Raw genomic sequence first — 16971 nt, forward strand, 5'->3', positions numbered from 1 at the left:
CTGCTCCAGCAGCGAGGATCCCTCACCACCATCATGGGGTGGAACCGTCCTCCCTGCCTGCAGAAGAAGTATGTTCAGCTTCAGGACCGAATACCCTGGTGTGGGGGTTTGGAGCCCAGTTCTTGTCATAGTCTGCTTTCTTAGGTAAGGTTTAGTTTCTTTACTATAAGGATAAGGACGGTTATTGCTCTGTCCCAACATTCCACCGGAGTAAGCTACTAACTTGTTTATCAGTAGTAGTTAACGAAGGGAAATAAGACCATTTAATGTCTATAAGTGAAGATTGGATGGATGCCCACTCCTTGGGTATGCTTTGTGCCGGTGTTCGTGGTATGTTGGTTTTTCTGTCCTCGTGGGGAAAGACGGGATTGGCGCATCTCAGATGTTAAGTAATGTATACATGTCACATTAACTAATAAATTTATCTTATTAAACTTTGATTGTACGCATCATTCATTGCGTGATATTGTAAGCAAATGTAGTACAAAAATATGATCTCACTAACATTACTCGAGAAAAATAAAATAAGGTCACAAGCATATCCTTGTATTTCATAGAAAAGATACCGTACAAATACACAGCACATAGACATAGGTACATAACCATTAAGTTGCATACAATATGTAACGCAGTAAGCTCCAGCTCTGCTACCAACTATAGAATGATATGATTCTATCAACATCAACATCAACCCAGTACTACTGCTTGTATTCTATATGTGACACAGAATACTAAACATACATACATATATATAGGCAGTCTGCAGCACTCCTATATATTCGATTTATTTATATTTCTATAGTATTCAATACTTGAATATGTTGTCTCCTAGTTACAGGAGGTGAGGCTTCTCCAAGTCCTCGATGCTGGTAGGACGGAACCAAGCCTTCTGCTCCAGCACCGAGGATCCCTCACCACCATTCACTGGGGAGGAACCTTCCTCCCTGCCTGCGGAAGAAGTATGTTCAGCTTCAGGCCCGAATACCCCAGTGTGGGGGTTTGGAGCCCAGTACTTGTCAGGTTGGGGCGGGATCACATCATCTGGAACAACGCTAGGTCGAATCTGCTCATCTGGGTTCTTGTCATAGATTGAGGTGTGAGCAGCCCTCCTGAATATCAATACATACAAGCAAATGGTCAATTATGTACATACTTGACCATTGGAAACGTAATCACAAAGATTAGTATAATAGCATAACGACTTGGTGATGTTATAAGATTCGCGTCACTCAGATGTAAGACTTCTACAACATGATATTTAAAATTAGGCCAAACTTAATTGAGACAGCAGCTGAGTGCGCTTGGCGGCTAATATTTATAGTTCTAAGAAAAAGAAAACTAAAAGTAAAAGCACTTATTTCCCACTCTTGCTAATGACGTCCTAAGACACGATTTCTTCCCAATATTAAACAAAACGCCATTTAAGAAAGGATGAACGAACCAATTAGAAATATACACACAAAGGGTATGGAAGCGAATTTAAAAACATTGCAGCTTAAGCTAGCATGTTTGAAAGATAGGGACAGGACAGACAGCTTTGCTTTACCACAAATGCACCATCTAGCCAGTTATTTTCAACTTTTCAAAGGATAACAATGTCCCACCATCTTTTGTACTCTTTACCTGCTTACCAAACAAGTTGGGCATTCCTTACCAAAAAAAATGTTGGCCATCGGTTTTATCTTAATTAGATTCCCTAATGGCCAAAGCATAAAAGGATTTGCTTAAGGGTAGGTGTCAATGTCATGCCAACACCCAAACAAAATATTCAAGTCACATGACCCCAACCCATGTTATTTAATAAAAGATAATGATCACCTACCAGCTGACCCAACAATTTTTATATTCCAGTGTTAATATTGTCATTTAGTATTACAATTTAGTAATATTCATGTTCATTAGTAAGTGAGATGTCTTAGGTTTAATTCTTGCAAATTTGATCCCCATTAATGCTAGCCCATTATAAAACTTAGCTCACTCTCCCGCTCGCTTAATATAGATAATATCGTTTGTTTTTAAAAATAAAAAATAAAAATACTAGTATGATATTCCATTTCGCACACTGCATTTCACCGGCCCATTGTCCTCAAGCAGGCATGCGGGTATTATGTATGTATAAGGTCATTCATACGAATAAATGAATTATACACCAAATATCTGACGAAAGAAAAATAAAAAATCTTCATGGTCAAAGTAAGTGGACTGGTAATGTTAATGTTAAAAGCTACCAAAAGTCGAGTTTGAACTTTGACCGCACCATTCATTTATCAAGAAATATCAGAGCCGCCCAAGTAGGCGAAAGATTTTTCAGCGTCATCGTCACACGTGATACATCAGGTATTTTTTTATACATTGTAGGATATACGTGTTAAAAGATTAACATAGAAACACATGATGTACCATTTATGTTCCTGTCACAACTAAAAATTTATCCAAGTAGGTGACAAGTATGATACTGTGGACGGTGGATGGTGGAGTCCCACATTTCCGTTATTATTAAGGAAAATTAATAAAAAAAGGTTTGAAAACTTTAAGTTTTAACGATAAGGATAAAATAAAAGATAAAATAAATAGTACTAGAATTGACTTTTTAATGTAAAAATGTGATTTTTCTTTAAACTGAACAGTACCGAATGCTTTTAAAGCTCTCTTATTATTATACGGAAAACTCTCAGCCCAAAACATGTCTGTCTTCATGCACATGAGTAGAAAACAAAAGATATCGGAACCCAGAAACAAAAACAAAAACAGATTACAGTCATACAATTGGATCTATCTCGAGAAGAAGGAAATAAAAACGATCTGAAATTGCAAATGCAACCTAGGCACATAAAAATTTGTAAGTTGATATTTCACCAAAAGATCTTGCCATGAAAAGGACACTAGATTTTAGGCATATGCACATCCGCATCCACATGTCACAATTGAAAGTTTACACTGCCACATAGATAATTTGAAAAACAAAACCACCCTAAGATATAGATCCGCAAAAGATCTAAGGATTTCCTAATATAGAATAAGATTCTCTCCGGATTTCTTCTTTCGTTCAACCAAAAATTGAACGGTTAGGAATTAATCTTTTCATTTTCACTGTTCTTCTTCTTCCTCTTCTCACTCTCACTCTCCGACTCTCTTCTTCATCTCTCTTTCTCTGACTCTCTTCTCTCTCTATCTTCTCCATCTCTCACTCAGCTTGATCCGAAGGATCCGGATGGAAGGTATCCGGAAACGATCTCAGTCCCCCAAATATGATTATCACCATGGTTAAATCCAAAAAAGAAACCCTAATCGTAATTATGTTGCTAAATTACCAAAAGTGACATCTTTTTCCTCTTATTATATTAACGAACGGTGGAGATTGTCCAATGAGAAGCCTAGTCAGTGGCGTGTCCTTATCGAAACCCCGCACCCAGGGAGTACCACGGCTAACTGGCCCCTTGGTACGAAAAATGCCCATAAACATTATTTAATTTTGTTTCTAAACTTTTTTCTTTTCTTCCCTAAAAAATATTAGTCATAAAACAACAAAATATCGATAAAAACGAAGCTGAAAATAGATCTAAAATTCTACCGAGCTTCCAAGCATCTTGTATTCCAAAATATTTAATAGTGAGATCTTAGTCATCATATTTTTGGTTAAATGATCTAACGGTTAAAAAGTCAGGACATGCAGAGTATAATACAAAGTCCCAAAATGGAAACAGAAAAAGCGATTCATTCAGAGGAGAATCTCACACCACAATCACAAAAAAAGGAAGGGATATATTTCAGTCACACTTAATTAATCATATATTCTGTTTAGTAAATTTCAACCTTTTTTTGTAGAAATTAAAGCAAATTTTCCAAACGGTAAACTACCGAGACAACTAAGATGATCAGATCGCAGCTTCTTCAACACGAAAATATTAACTAACAGATCAAAATTTCCTAGAAATTAGAGAAATTAAACGCAAATACAGACGCGAAAAAGCTCGAATCAAACGCAAAATGGATACCTGAGAGTGAGAGCAGAGAGCTGAGCTGAATCGCGCGTTCGGATCTCGTTGATAAGTCGCTTCCCCAAGCTCGCGATCCCTCGACTGCTCGAATTGGCGGCCATACAAGTGAAAGACTAAGCGCAAGTGTATAGAGAGAAAGAAGGAGTGAGGGATCGTTGGCTTTTATGTGTAAAATGGTTTGGCTGATGAGGCCGTCTTATATAGTGGAAGCTGGAAGGTGGTGTCTAATATTTTACGTCCACCTGCCCCAGCAGACTCGCTTTTTTGTATGCCACCTACCCGCCCACCGTACTCTTTGCTAATTGCTAGTACGAAGCGGCGTCGTTCTCTTTGACGGTTGGGTTTGTTTTGCGCGTCCAAGTCGCGACTTGGTCGAACATTCTCGCTTTAGTGTTTTAACGGTGTTTTTTTGAGGCGTTTGTAATTATGTGGTGGCGTTTGGTCATTGGCTGGTGTTTTTACAGTTATTGAGTTCTGCCTTAAAACTATTTAGACGCACAAAATCGACACTTTTAATAACATGTCCTCTTGTCTAAAATGATATTTTTTACTATGTTCTAAAATATCCATAATATCCCGATATTTCCATCGAAATTTATGTGTTTTTGGACTACTGATATTTTTTTGGACTACCGATATTTTAGACCTTGCTAAATCACTCATGTATCTTACCATGCAATGTATAAAGTGTAAAATATTGTACTAATTCATTATATATAAATGATTATGGTGTGTTTAAACTTATTTCATTAATTACTACATATTTTCTACACTTACAATGTTTGTCAGCTCGCTATATAATCAACTTAAATAAGTTATATCTATCATGCAATGCATTTCCTTCCAATTTTTTATGATAAACTAATAGATAATTGATTAAATAAACATCCTGCAAAGTTTCAATAAAACTTTCCAAGTTTTTCTTACAATTTCCGTGATTTTTATTCAATTTTTATCGATATCGATAATATCCCGATATTTCCATCGAAATTTCCGTGTTTTTGAACTACCGATATTTCCGATATCATCGATATTTTATACCTTGCTTTTTACCTCTATTAGACATTGGGTAATTTTTTTTATTCTAAAAAAAGAGGACTAACTGGTGGTTTCGTTACAGCAATCTACCTTTTTTAGTGCAAAATAGACTCACAAAGGCATTTTAGTTTCCCCTGACCCCATTGATGCTAACTGTATGAGTGCATATATTTGTACCACATTTTGTGTACTTAGAACTCACATTTAACAAACACGTAATTAACAACGTGATTTGTATTATTGAGGTTCATAAGACATGGAGGTTTACGTGTACAAATGGTCAAATGAATTGTCATTTGTACTAGCTGGTAATATCCATGTTCACGTAAACAGTTATACTCATAATCATGTATTTATATAAACGGTTATCTATAATTGTAATCATTAAATTTAGCACAATTACTCATATCCGCGAATATTTTATCAATTCCTATTTACGCTCCAAAGTCCAGTGGTCGTTTATTGACTGCTAGTTGATTAACTATGGCCAACAACTCTACCTACAACCTCTCCGCTTGAGTGAAATAGAATCTTTTTGTTCATGTATTTCTAAATCTCAAGTTTAATAATCACTTAATTATTAGAAAAACAAAAGGAATGCTAATTAACAATTGAAAGTCCTTTTTATGCTTGGATGGAACTCGAATATTCCCTAGCAAGCATGGCATTATACCAAAACCCACATGTTTAGGCATACATCAAGTCTTTGGTCTCTTACAAGTTATAAAAAAATTCTTAAAATGTTATGTTTGCATCAATCTCGAGTTCAAAGATAAGCATATCTTACACTTTTCTAACAAGCGTGCGTGCCAAAAAAAAAAAAAGAAGAAGCAAAGATTTTATAGTTCCCACAAATGTGGCCAATTGGTAAGTGAAATTAACAAAAATGGTTCAGTCTTTTGTTACTAGTACTGTACAACCAAGTAATCACGAGTGTCGAACGCTAGAATTTATCGGGTGCCAAAACAAACGAACATATGTCGTAAAAAGAGTGTTACTTAATTATGCATTGCTGACCAAAAGTATAGGAATGAAGACATTATTGGGAAGAACATCGCGAGGGGACACATGTGGGAGCCAAGGCATGCTAAAGGGCGGTGTCGAATGTGCACATTGCACAATGAATCAGTGACAGTTCATTTTCGTGACAAAATCAATATCCAATAGTTATCAACCCCTTTCAGTCGTTAATTGGAAAATTAATTGCAGCAAGCGATCCCTCATGTCGCGGGTTTGGTTTGCAGAACGCACATATACAAGGACGAAGGCATGCAAGTTGTAATTTACTTTGGCATGTCATGAGGTTACCTTGAAAAATAACTTATATGAAACGAATATGGACGAAGGCGTGCAAGTTGTAATTTACCTTTGGCATGTCATGAGGTTACCTTGAAAAATAACTTAGATGAAACGAATATGATAAGGCGACAATGTCACAAAACAATGATGTGGCACCATATGAGAAAATTCAAAGGAAAACTAATGAAAAGTGTGGATGCAAATTTCTTCCTCCTTGATCTTGGACAATTTTGCACCTACAAAACAATTAACACCTTAGGTTAAGGCCAAGAGCCTCACGCGCCCACGATGAATGGGGGGGCTTTGGCCGAAGAACCTCCGATGCCAAAGTTAGAATTTAGAGAGAAAGAGTGTTTAGAGAATTTTGGGATTTTTGCCAAAGTGTTGGAATTAGCTTTTTGGTGAGAATTTGAGTATATTTATAGGGATAGGAGGTGTCTAGGGTTTTTAGGTTTAATTTAGGTTTAATTAGCCAATTTATTTGGCTATTAAACATAAGATGAATGTTTTGGTGGTTTTTGAATTTATTGGGTAATAAAAAGGAAGAAATGGTGAAAAAGGTAGAAAAAAGTGATGGATTAGGTTTTGAAATGGGGATAGCCGGCCATGTGGTGTTTTAGGGTTGAATTGGATGTATTTTGTAGTTATTTGGATATAATGGATGGTTTAATTGACAATTAATGGGTTAATTAGGCAATAAACCCATTAATTAGCCAATTAACATAATTTAAAAGGAATGTGTTTGGGAATTACCTTGTAGAAAGGATTTGATGAGATGGACTTTGAATTGTTACCTATTTTGGACACTTCTGTCTTGGTTGAAAGAGGGTTGCCCGCTGCTTGCGCGTAGGAACCTCGTTGTACTGCAAGGGTATTTTTGTCATTTTTGTCCAAAAATCCACGTGTCGCCCTGTGAATATTTTTGGCTCCACAAATGCCCCCACACCTGTTGGGCTGCTCGCAGAAAAGGGCAGCAGGTGTAGAGATCTTCTTGCTTTAGGAAACTTAGGACTGCTTCCTATTTTGATGTAGATTATCTCTTTAATAGGAAATTAGATCCTTCTAGGAAAGGGAAATAAATTTCTCTCAAAGCTTATTTAAATCCACCTTAAGTGGGTTATTAAATCAACTTTGGAGAGCGATTTATTCTACCCTACAAGAGAGAGATAGCTTAGAGGATATTTGTTCCCCCTCCTCTAGCAATCTTCTACATCTTGCCCGTGCAAAGGACCGTCTTTCGTTGATTTCTTCGTCTTCTTCGTGGATAGTGCTACCGCGGGGCAGTCGTCGGGGTGGTGCGGCACGTCAGCTGGCATGGGCCAGGAGTCGACTCGGCATGGGCCGATGAGGTATTGCGGCAGGGACCACTGCTTTAAGCTGCTCGACTTGGCTAGAACCAAGGGCAGCTTGTGTGGCTGGGACCTCGAATTGTGGCAATGGGGCGCAGTGTTAGGCAAGTCACATGGCTCATGTCTTTTTAGGCTTTTGGACATGACTCGAGCTAGGCTGGTGATTGAGAGAAATGAAGAGGTTGCGAACCTCATGAACTGCTGGAATGTTGGGTTGAACTTCCCTGCTAGGTACCACGAATGACGTTGGCTACTTTAACTCTTTTCATTAGGAGAAACGTGGGATGTTCCCAAAAGATGAGGGGAATAGGATCAAAGCGGATGCACTGGCTCGTCCAATTACTGTTGTGGATCCTACTGCAAGTGAAGGTGGGAAAATGGATCTTTTCTGCTTGCTCAAGAGATGCCGGTTGAGAAAAAACCAAAGACTTCTTTCGCTGCTCATGAGGGTCCGTTTGCTACCAAGAGGTATGTGATTGACATGACTTCTTCCAATGGGAAGAAATGTAAGGCTGCTAGATCTGAGCATGTGGCGTCTTCCATGTTGAGAATGGCTAGTACAATTGTGGATAAGATTACTCAGCGTAAAGGTTTTATCATGCCCCCAGTGCCGAAGTCTGTACCAGGACGTTCTTTGGGAGCCAAGTCCGGTTCACCTTTGTAGAGACTTGCTATTATGAAGAGTGGTAAGGTGGACTCTGCTGCTAAAGTGGCGCCAAAGCCTGCTCCCTTTGCTGCTGAGATTGATTCGCCTCAGATTCAAGATCTTAAGCTTGCAATTTCTGAGATTCATTTCGCTACTTATGCTAAGAAGAGAGCGGATGAGCTGCAGCGCGTCCGTGTTAGTCTGCTTAAGAAGAATGAGCAACTGAAGGGTGAGAAGGATGGGCTTGAGGTTTTAAGACCTTCTCTATTTCTCCGGAAGACTTGCTTGCTTTTACTTTTAAGGCTTCCATTAGTGAAGTAGTTGGAGAAGTTAGTGCCCAGACTGGGGCAGCCAGGGGTGAAGCGTCGGATGATGCCGCTGCTAAGAGCGTTACGGCTGTTGAAGGTGTGGCGACCGAGTAGTCGTGGGATGTCCAAGCTGCTGTAGTGTAGTATTTTAGGTAGCCTTTAGGATTTTCTTTGTTTTTCCTTGTAGCTTTTGTTTTGCTTGAACTCCTTCAGCCTTTGCTAGTTGTTTATAAACATGTTTTCCTTCGTTTTTCTTCATCTTCACTTCTTTTGTTCATGCCCTAACCTTTAGACTTGATAGACCAGTGGCAGGCATGCTACTTTTTTATAAGCAGACAAACTCGCGTAGCCTATGCAGCCGTAGGTGTTGGTGTAGAACTTTGCAAAGTTGTTAGCCATAGGGTTGGCAGCCGGATGCCTTACTTACAGAAGCAGACAAGTCCGCGTAACCACTAGGCTGTTAACCTTGACTTTCTTCAATTCCGTAGGTTACGTAGCAAGTATCACAACACTTTAGGACTTGGTGTATGTTGTTCCGCGCTTGGCAGAGGTGAAGCTTATCAACTACGTAGCATGTCGGCAGTGGATAAAACTTCGTATATGCGCGCTAGCTTGTTTAACCTTTCACAAGAATGTGCGGTTGTATAAGTCTAGTGCGGCTTCACTGCTCGAAGGGCAAGCCGTAGGCAGTCTTCCGGAATCCGTAGGCTACCTTAGTGCACTCGGTAGCAGCTTTAGGATTCCAGGGCAGCCGTCCATCGGATGTACTGCGTAATGTGCCCTCTCCGTCTCTAGGGCCCGGTTCCCCACGGATTAGGCCAAGAGACCCAAAATCCTTCAGTTAGCTAAGCCTTGAAAAAGACCATTGCGGCTACTTCTAGGAATCCCGGCGCAAGCCATTGTGCATCTAGTTATACTAGGGCAGCCAGGCTCATCCACGTCTGGATATTCGGAGTGTAAAGTTTATCCTCCCGTCTTGGAGAGCTGACCCATATGGGTGTCGGAGAATTGGTTTACCCTCTCGCACTGGAGAGCATGGTTGGTCCCTCGGGGGGCGCAATTCCTGCGATGAGTCCCTAAGAATGGCGCAGTCTTCTTTTGAAGTGCAGGAGTGATTAGTTGTTGTAAGCATACAGCCAAGCCAAGTTGTGATTACTTCTAAATTCCTCATTGAAAAACGAGTGAAACGAACGAGAACTTTAGCTGTAAGGTAGGAACTGCATAACAACTGGATAGTCCTCAGCTTGTGAGGTGGTGCCCGTCGAGCTTATTGAGTCTTCGGGTTTTGATGTAGCGGGAGGTCACACATGGTACTTCTTCAGATTGTAGGCCATCCATTTCTTTTCAATCTTTTTGCCGCTTCATGGTGGTGAGGGTGTAATTACTCTTGCCCCTTACTCTGCTGATCTTGTACGGACCTTCCCAGATGGGATCCATCTTTTTGGAGCCTTCTCTGCCGGCAGTGATGAAGGCTTTTCTGCGTCGTCGACATGCAAATGCCAGAAGTCTCCATCGGGTGGAGTAAGCGCAGCTAGAGTGTGCTCGGCTACTTCTGAGGCATCGTTGGGCCGCTCTGTTGCGTCACCTAGGCTCGGCGTGAAGACGCAGTAGGGAGCTGTGGAGATGGGGCCATGTCATACGCAACAGGAGATGCTCAACTGCCGGTATTGGGCCACTCTAGAGTTGAATCATTGAGCAAGGGTCGGCTAGGGCCGTGTGATGCGCAGCAAGAAATGGTACTCAACTGCCGGTACATGTTGCTCCTATGTAGAATCTTTTAGGGTGACGAGGACAAAACTTGCTTTCGAGTGTGTCCTTCCAGTGTTGCGTTCGTCATAAAACTTTACATCCGCCAGGGTCTACGCCTTTATCGTCGCGCGTCTGGATTGGGCAGAATAGTACGTCATTAGGATGATTGCATGCGTTTGAAAGTAAAACTTGTGTTTCTGGGTTGCAACAACTATCGCCAAAGTTAGCTTTTGAATTTTTAATAACATCGAGGAGAGCTTTTGAACTGTAGAATACAGGTAACTGTGGAATACAGGTAGTTGGGCCCCCATCTCTTCTCGCATGATGGTAGAGCTTATTGCTACTTTAGATATCGTCAAACATGTGAATAAGTCATCCGCTGCTTCTAGGGAGGTGATGTCGGGTACTTCTTCAAGTCCTTGAATGTGCATTGGCGAGCCTCATCCCAAAGTGCATACTTCTCTGCCAAAGCAAAAGAATCTGCCAGAGTTAGATCTTCTTTCATGATCAATTTTCCGAATAGCGGGTGGTCTGCTGGAAGTCCTTTTTGGAAGGCTGCTCTAGCTATCGAGTCGTTGCATCCGACTATTTTTGCCTTCTCTACTTTGAAACTCCTCACATAGTCGCGAAGTGACTCTTTTGGGTTCTTCTTGACGTTGAACAAATGATCAGATTTCTTTTTGATCGAGCGATAGGATGAATATTCTTTGGTGAAAACCAAAGAAAGTTCGTAGAAATTCCGGATGGATTGTGGCAGCAGGGTGTAGAACCAATCTTGCGCCTCGCCTTGTAGAGTGGTGGCGAATATCTTGCACATAAGCTCATCGTTGTTTCGATAAAGGATCATTGCGCTTCGGTAACGCTTTAAGTGTCTCTCCGGGTCTTCATCCCCTTTGAAAAATGTGAAATGTGGCATGCTGAACTCTCGTGGAGGCTCTGCCTGCTCGATCTCGTCCGTGAAGGGTGACCTGCTTATGTTGGTCATGTTCCATCGTAGTGCCTCGTCGGTGACCTCGTTGCGTTGGAAATCATGCAATCGCTTGGTCAAGAGTCTCTCTACTTCTTCCTGAATTTGCCTTTGTTGGGGTAGCGGAGCTCTCGGCTGTCCCCAGCCATGACTTGCTGGTCTAGACTGCTCTTCCATATGTTTGGCTCGTCTACGCCGCAGATGCAGTGCATGTGGTGCGTTCCTAGCAGGCGAGCGAGTTCTTCGCAGGCTGCTGGTTGAACTTGAGCTGGATTGAGTGACTGCCTCTCTCCGTCCGTCGTGCTGCCTACTCTGATGTGAGGTGGATGATGCTCCTTGTGGGCTTAGCTGCGAATGAACACTTTGTCCGGAAGGTTGCTCATGTTGACTATCGGAGTGTGACCCCAACCGTGAATGTATGCTTATCCGTGGGCCTAGTCGAGAGTACACGCTCCTCCGCGCGCTAAGACGGGAGTATACGCTATCTCGGGGGCCCAATCGGGAATGTACACTGCCTGAACGTTCGGCTTGTGGCTGGTCGAATGGCTGCTTGCCGGGACGCTGCTGGAAAGGTTCGTCTGCCCTTGTCCTACTTCGGGATACCTCGTCCGGGGCACGTTGGATCCCGATGCGTTGCAAAAGTTGATTCACCAAAGTTGTCTGTTGTGTAAGGGCGCTCGTCAACTCTATGACTTGTCGAGACAAGTGTTGTTCGCCATTTGGATTGGAAGAGCTTGGAAGGAATGCGCCTCCTTGGGCAGTGGAAATGTGGTAGACTCCGGGCGCGAGATTTGAATTGGGAAATGTCAAATCCGCGAAAAAATATGGTGAGAATGCCCCAGGCTCGATGGTAGGTCCGGATGGTTGAGATAGTCTTGGGTCGACTTGGGCTACTTGGAAAGCCACTGGAGCATGATGGGCCGTGAGAGTGGGCTGCTCGTCGGGAGCATGCTGGGTCACGAGAGCAGGCTGCTCGGCAGGAGCAGGTTGGGCCGTGAGAGTGGGCTGCTCGACGGAAGCAGGCTGAACCACGGGAGTGAGCTGCTCGTCGGGAGCAGGCTGGGTCACGAGAGCAGGCTGCTTGGCAGGAGTGGGCTGCTCGACGGAAGCAGGCTGGACCACGGGAGTGGGTTGCTCGTCGGGAGCAGGCTGGGTCACGAGAGCAGGCTGGGCCACGGGAGTGGGCTGCTTGGCAGGAGCAGGCTGGGCCACCGGAGTGGGCTGCTCGACGAAAGCAGGCTGGGCCACGGGAGTGGGCTGCTCGTCGGGAGCAGGCTGGGTCACGAGAGCAGGCTGCTCGGCAGGAGCAGGTTGGGCCGTGAGAGTGGGTTGCTTGACGGGAGCAGGCTGCTCAATGCGCGGTGCATGTGAATGCGAGGCTTGGGCTTGGGTCCACGTAAACTTAGATGGCACGGCTTGGATCGTGGTCTTGGTACCGTGAGCCTTGGATGGCACGGCTCGGGCCGTGGTGAAGGCTCCATGGACCTCGCCACGAGTGGCTACCGAAGTAGCCACTGCGGTGGTTCCCATGGTGGCCGTGGTGAAGGCACCATGGACCTCGCCGCGGGTAGCTACCGAGGTAGCCACCACAGTGGTTCCCATGGTAGAAGCTTGTGGTGATGATGCCGCTCCCCTTATTGTCTCATTTTGCCTCACGGATCTCCGGGCCGTGGTGAAGGCTCCATGGACCTCGCCATGAGTGGCTACCGAAGTAGCCACTGCGGTGGTTCCCATGGTGGCCGTGGTGAAGGCACCATGGACCTCGCCGCGGGTGGCTACCGAGGTAGCCACCACGGTGGTTCCCATGGTGGAAGCTCGTGATGATGATGCCGCTCCCCTTATTGTCGCATTTAGCCTCACGGATCTCCGCAATCCCATTTCTTGAACATTAGAATTTTCACTTGTGGAATTTTCTAAATTTCTAGCCATTATATTTTGTTTATACGTTTTATCAAAGAGCCTTTGCAAGTAAAAAATTCTAATAATAAGAACGTATGAAAAATATTCAAATGGACTAGAAAATAAAGAAAAAACCTTTTTGTGCGAGAGTCTTCTACAAGTATGGATTTCAACTCTCAATGAAAGCACCAATTTGTGGATGCAAATTTCTTCCTCCTTGATCTTGGACAATTTTGCACCTACAAAACAATTAACACCTTAGGTTAAGGCCAAAAGCCTCACGCGCCCACGATGAATGGGGGGGCTTTGGCCGAAGAACCTCCGATGCCAAAGTTAGAATTTAGAGAGAAAGAGTGTTTAGAGAATTTTGGGATTTTTGCCAAAGTGTTGGAATTAGCTTTTTGGTGAGAATGGGAGTATATTTATAGGGATAGGAGGTGGCTAGGGTTTTTAGGTTTAATTTAGGTTTAATTAGCCAATTTATTTGGCTATTAAACATAAGATGAATGTTTTGGTGGTTTTTGAATTTATTGGGTAATAAAAAGGAAGAAATTGTGAAAAAGGTAGAAAAAAGTGATGGATTAGGTTTTGAAATGGGGATAGCCGGCCATGTGGTGTTTTAGGGTTGAATTGGATGTATTTTGTAGTTATTTGGATATAATGGATGGTTTAATTGACAATTAATGGGTTAATTAGGCAATAAACCCATTAATTAGCCAATTAACATAATTTAAAAGGAATGTGTTTGGGAATTACCTTGTAGAAAGGATTTGATGAGATGGACTTTGAATTGTTACCTATTTTGGACACTTCTGTCTTGGTTGAAAGAGGGTTGCCCGCTGCTTGCGCGTAGGAACCTCGTTGTACTGCAAGGGTATTTTTGTCATTTTTGTCCAAAAATCCACGTGTCGCCCTGTGAATATTTTTGGCTCTACAAAAAGGGTTTGAAAACTTTGAGTTTTAACGATAAGAACAAAATAAAGCGTAAAGTGAATAGTACCAAGATTGACTTTTTAGTGTAAAAATGTGGTTTTTCGTTAAAGTGAACAGTACCAGGAACTTTTCGTTAAAGTTCCCAAAATTCAAACGTGATATAAATTAGAGATGTCGCGTCTAGTGTAATTGAAAATCCTTCTTGTTTACCTTGGGCTTGCAAGGATGGCCCGAGTACGCGGTTGACCAGGCTTGGTTAGCATTCGACCCAGCAATTTTTATAAGATCTAATTATTTTTGGAAGAAAGTTGGTGCTTGTGATTTGTGGCTGGCCAGTGGCCACTAAAATCAATCGTGGCCAATCAAAATTTATCTGGTCCTGCAATCCTGTGAACAACAGCTTCATTCATCTAGATATCAAACTAGAAGAGTGTGTGCCTGACTCACTCTAGCTTCTCTGTCTGGTCACAATTTAGCGCTACCAAACATGTCACAGGCGGTGCTTGCAGCTGCTTCCTCCTCCTCCTCTTGCTCCCCCACCTTCAACAGGCACCACTCGACAAGAACTCCACAGGTCGCTACTCCAAAACAATTTCCACCGGTTCAATGCCAGGTAGGTACCAATTCTAATGCTCAAACCACAAGAATATCTATCGCAACGGGTATGTCATTGTGACAGTATTCCAAAGTAGTGATCATATAGGCTATCGGTGCATGATTGGTTTGTGATATTGCCACAGTGTCACACCGTTTGGATATGCTTTGATTCCGAATCATGCTGTTCAAGAAATCTAACTTTATGACTCTACATTTGTTTTGTTCTATATTCTATATATCTAGAAATCTAGCTTCCAAGGATTGTCACTTGGAGAAGCCAAACGGGGAGTGCTATATTCTCTGGTAGCAGATTTGAATAATAGGAGTGGTTTAGGCAACAACGTAAGAAGAGGGCTTAGGGTTACAGCAAGAACTGCTGGGGCAGCCAAGTCGATCGAGGCTGAGGTGGACAAGCCTTTAGGCCTCACTTTGGGACAAAAGCCCGGAGGTCCTGTTACCATCACTGTCAGTTTCTCTTATTATCTTTCCTTTCCTATCTCCAATTGTTCAATATATTTGTACAAATTTCCATTTATACGGTTATTTGAACATGGAGCTGTTAGTCGCACTCCAAAATAGTCACATGCACCCCTCCATAGTGCTAAAATTAAAAAGGGATGATATATTGCAGGATGACTATTTTGGAGTGCTGACGATAATTTCCATAAGAATATGATCACTAACAATTGGGAGCTTAATCTTATAATATATGTATTGATAATATGTCTAGGCTGTGGATGGAGGTGGGAATGCAGCAAAGGCAGGGCTCAAGGCAGGGGACCAGGTCATCTACACCAGCAGCTTCTTTGGTGATGAATTATGGCCAGCAGATAAACTAGGGTTTACAAAAACTGCCATCAATGCCAAGCCAGACTCTGTTTACTTTGTTGTTAGCAGGTTGTTTATCCATTTCTTAATTTAATGTTACAATATAAATTGGTTTTATTGAATTAATAAAACTGTTTTAGATTGGAAAATTGAAGTTAATTGTGGTCATTTTTAATGTAGGGGTGGTGCTCCTGTCGACGTTAAACGCCTACCAAAGCGTCCAGCTCCACCTCGTTTTGGACGGAAACTAACCGAGGCTCAAAAGGCAAGCATCACTTTATTAACATAACCCGCGGAATGATACTATAGTGTACAACTTATAACACCAACTTATAATATAGTGTCACTTAGTACTACTATTTAGTGATATTTCTCTTTACTAGTAAGTGGGGTATTAAGTTCGATTCTCGCCAAAAACGAATTTGAACCACATTATTACTAGCCTATTATGTTTCATTTGTCATGAGCTTCTACACTCTGCGCCTTATGAATTATACTATTGATTGGGTGCACCATGAACAATTTTCAGGCTAGAGCTACTCACATATGTCTTGACTGTGGATTCATATACACATTACAGAAGCCTTTTGATGAGCAGGTAATTTAATTAGCTCCGTTTTCACCAATTACCAATTAGATTAGACGAGTTTGTGTACGTGATTTTGATGCATGCATGTAATTGCAGCCGGATTCGTACACATGCCCTCAATGTCTAGCACCAAAGAAGCGGTTTGCACAATACGATGTCAACACCGGGAAAGCCATTGGCGGCGGTTTGCCTCCGATCGGCGTCATCATTGGCCTAGCGGCTGGTCTTGCCGGCGTCGGAGCTTTGCTTGTATATGGTCTTCAATGAGCACACGGCTAAATACTTGCATTTAATTAAATTATACTAATACCCTCAATCATGTATCGGTTGTTGCAAGAGGCCTATTCTCTAGAAAATGTAGAAAGAACATGGAGTTTTTAGATTTAAATTATCAATTCAAGAAGGGTAGCATTTTTCTTTTTTAGAGAGTAAGGTTGGTATCTGTTTGAATGAAATTACGGAATTGAATGCAACATAATATATTTGGAGTCTCAATAACAGCTTCTTATAAATATAAACGCACAAAACTAACTAATCACGAGCCAAAAACAAATCTATGAGTCGGGTAGGCTCCAATTTATACTAAGTGTTTGTTTTGGCATGTAAATACAAAAACAAGCAATTAATATTTTGTTTTAAAGACGTTTTTGGTTGGACCTAACCGGTCCTATTCAGTTTGATTCATGCTTATAATTAGTTTGGTTCGATTTAGCTCAATATGTTGTTTTTTTGTAAAGTTTGGGAAAGAAAGCAAACGAGAAGAAGAGACAA

The 16971-nt window shown here is 41.9% G+C and overlaps 2 protein-coding genes across 2 annotated transcripts; one reads left to right on the plus strand and one right to left on the minus strand.

The window, feature by feature from the left end:
• Positions 1–520: 520 nt before the first annotated feature.
• On the minus strand, positions 521–4357 carry LOC103439993 (late embryogenesis abundant protein At5g17165-like). The gene is made up of 2 exons (XM_008378658.4): positions 3996–4357; positions 521–1109 (listed from the first exon to the last, which is right to left on the minus strand). Exons 1-2 carry the CDS (start codon positions 4097–4099, stop codon positions 833–835), a joined length of 381 nt encoding a protein of 126 aa, XP_008376880.1. The 5' UTR covers positions 4100–4357; the 3' UTR covers positions 521–832.
• Positions 4358–14486: 10129 nt separating this feature from the next.
• Positions 14487–16603, plus strand: LOC103439994 (protein MET1, chloroplastic). The gene is made up of 6 exons (XM_008378659.4): positions 14487–14799; positions 15027–15248; positions 15514–15680; positions 15792–15876; positions 16141–16209; positions 16297–16603. The coding sequence occupies exons 1-6, from the start codon at positions 14674–14676 to the stop codon at positions 16465–16467; spliced, it is 840 nt and encodes a 279-aa protein (XP_008376881.1). The 5' UTR covers positions 14487–14673; the 3' UTR covers positions 16468–16603.
• Positions 16604–16971: the final 368 nt, after the last annotated feature.

The sequence above is a fragment of the Malus domestica genome, chromosome 07 (genome assembly GCF_042453785.1).
Source record: "Malus domestica chromosome 07, GDT2T_hap1".
NCBI classification, from domain to species: domain Eukaryota; kingdom Viridiplantae; phylum Streptophyta; class Magnoliopsida; order Rosales; family Rosaceae; genus Malus; species Malus domestica.

Excerpts from the sequence above, each read along its gene's own strand:
- LOC103439993 (XM_008378658.4), bottom strand. The coding sequence starts at position 4,099 with ATGGCCGCCAATTCGAGCAGTCGAGGGATCGCGAGCTTGGGGAAGCGA. Across the intron at positions 1,110-3,995 it reads CTCTCTGCTCTCACTCTCAG|GAGGGCTGCTCACACCTCAA; the intron begins GTATCCATTTTG and ends ATTGATATTCAG.
- LOC103439994 (XM_008378659.4), top strand. The coding sequence starts at position 14,674 with ATGTCACAGGCGGTGCTTGCAGCTGCTTCCTCCTCCTCCTCTTGCTCC. Across the intron at positions 14,800-15,026 it reads TTCCACCGGTTCAATGCCAG|AAATCTAGCTTCCAAGGATT; the intron begins GTAGGTACCAAT and ends CTATATATCTAG. Across the intron at positions 15,877-16,140 it reads AACTAACCGAGGCTCAAAAG|GCTAGAGCTACTCACATATG; the intron begins GCAAGCATCACT and ends AACAATTTTCAG.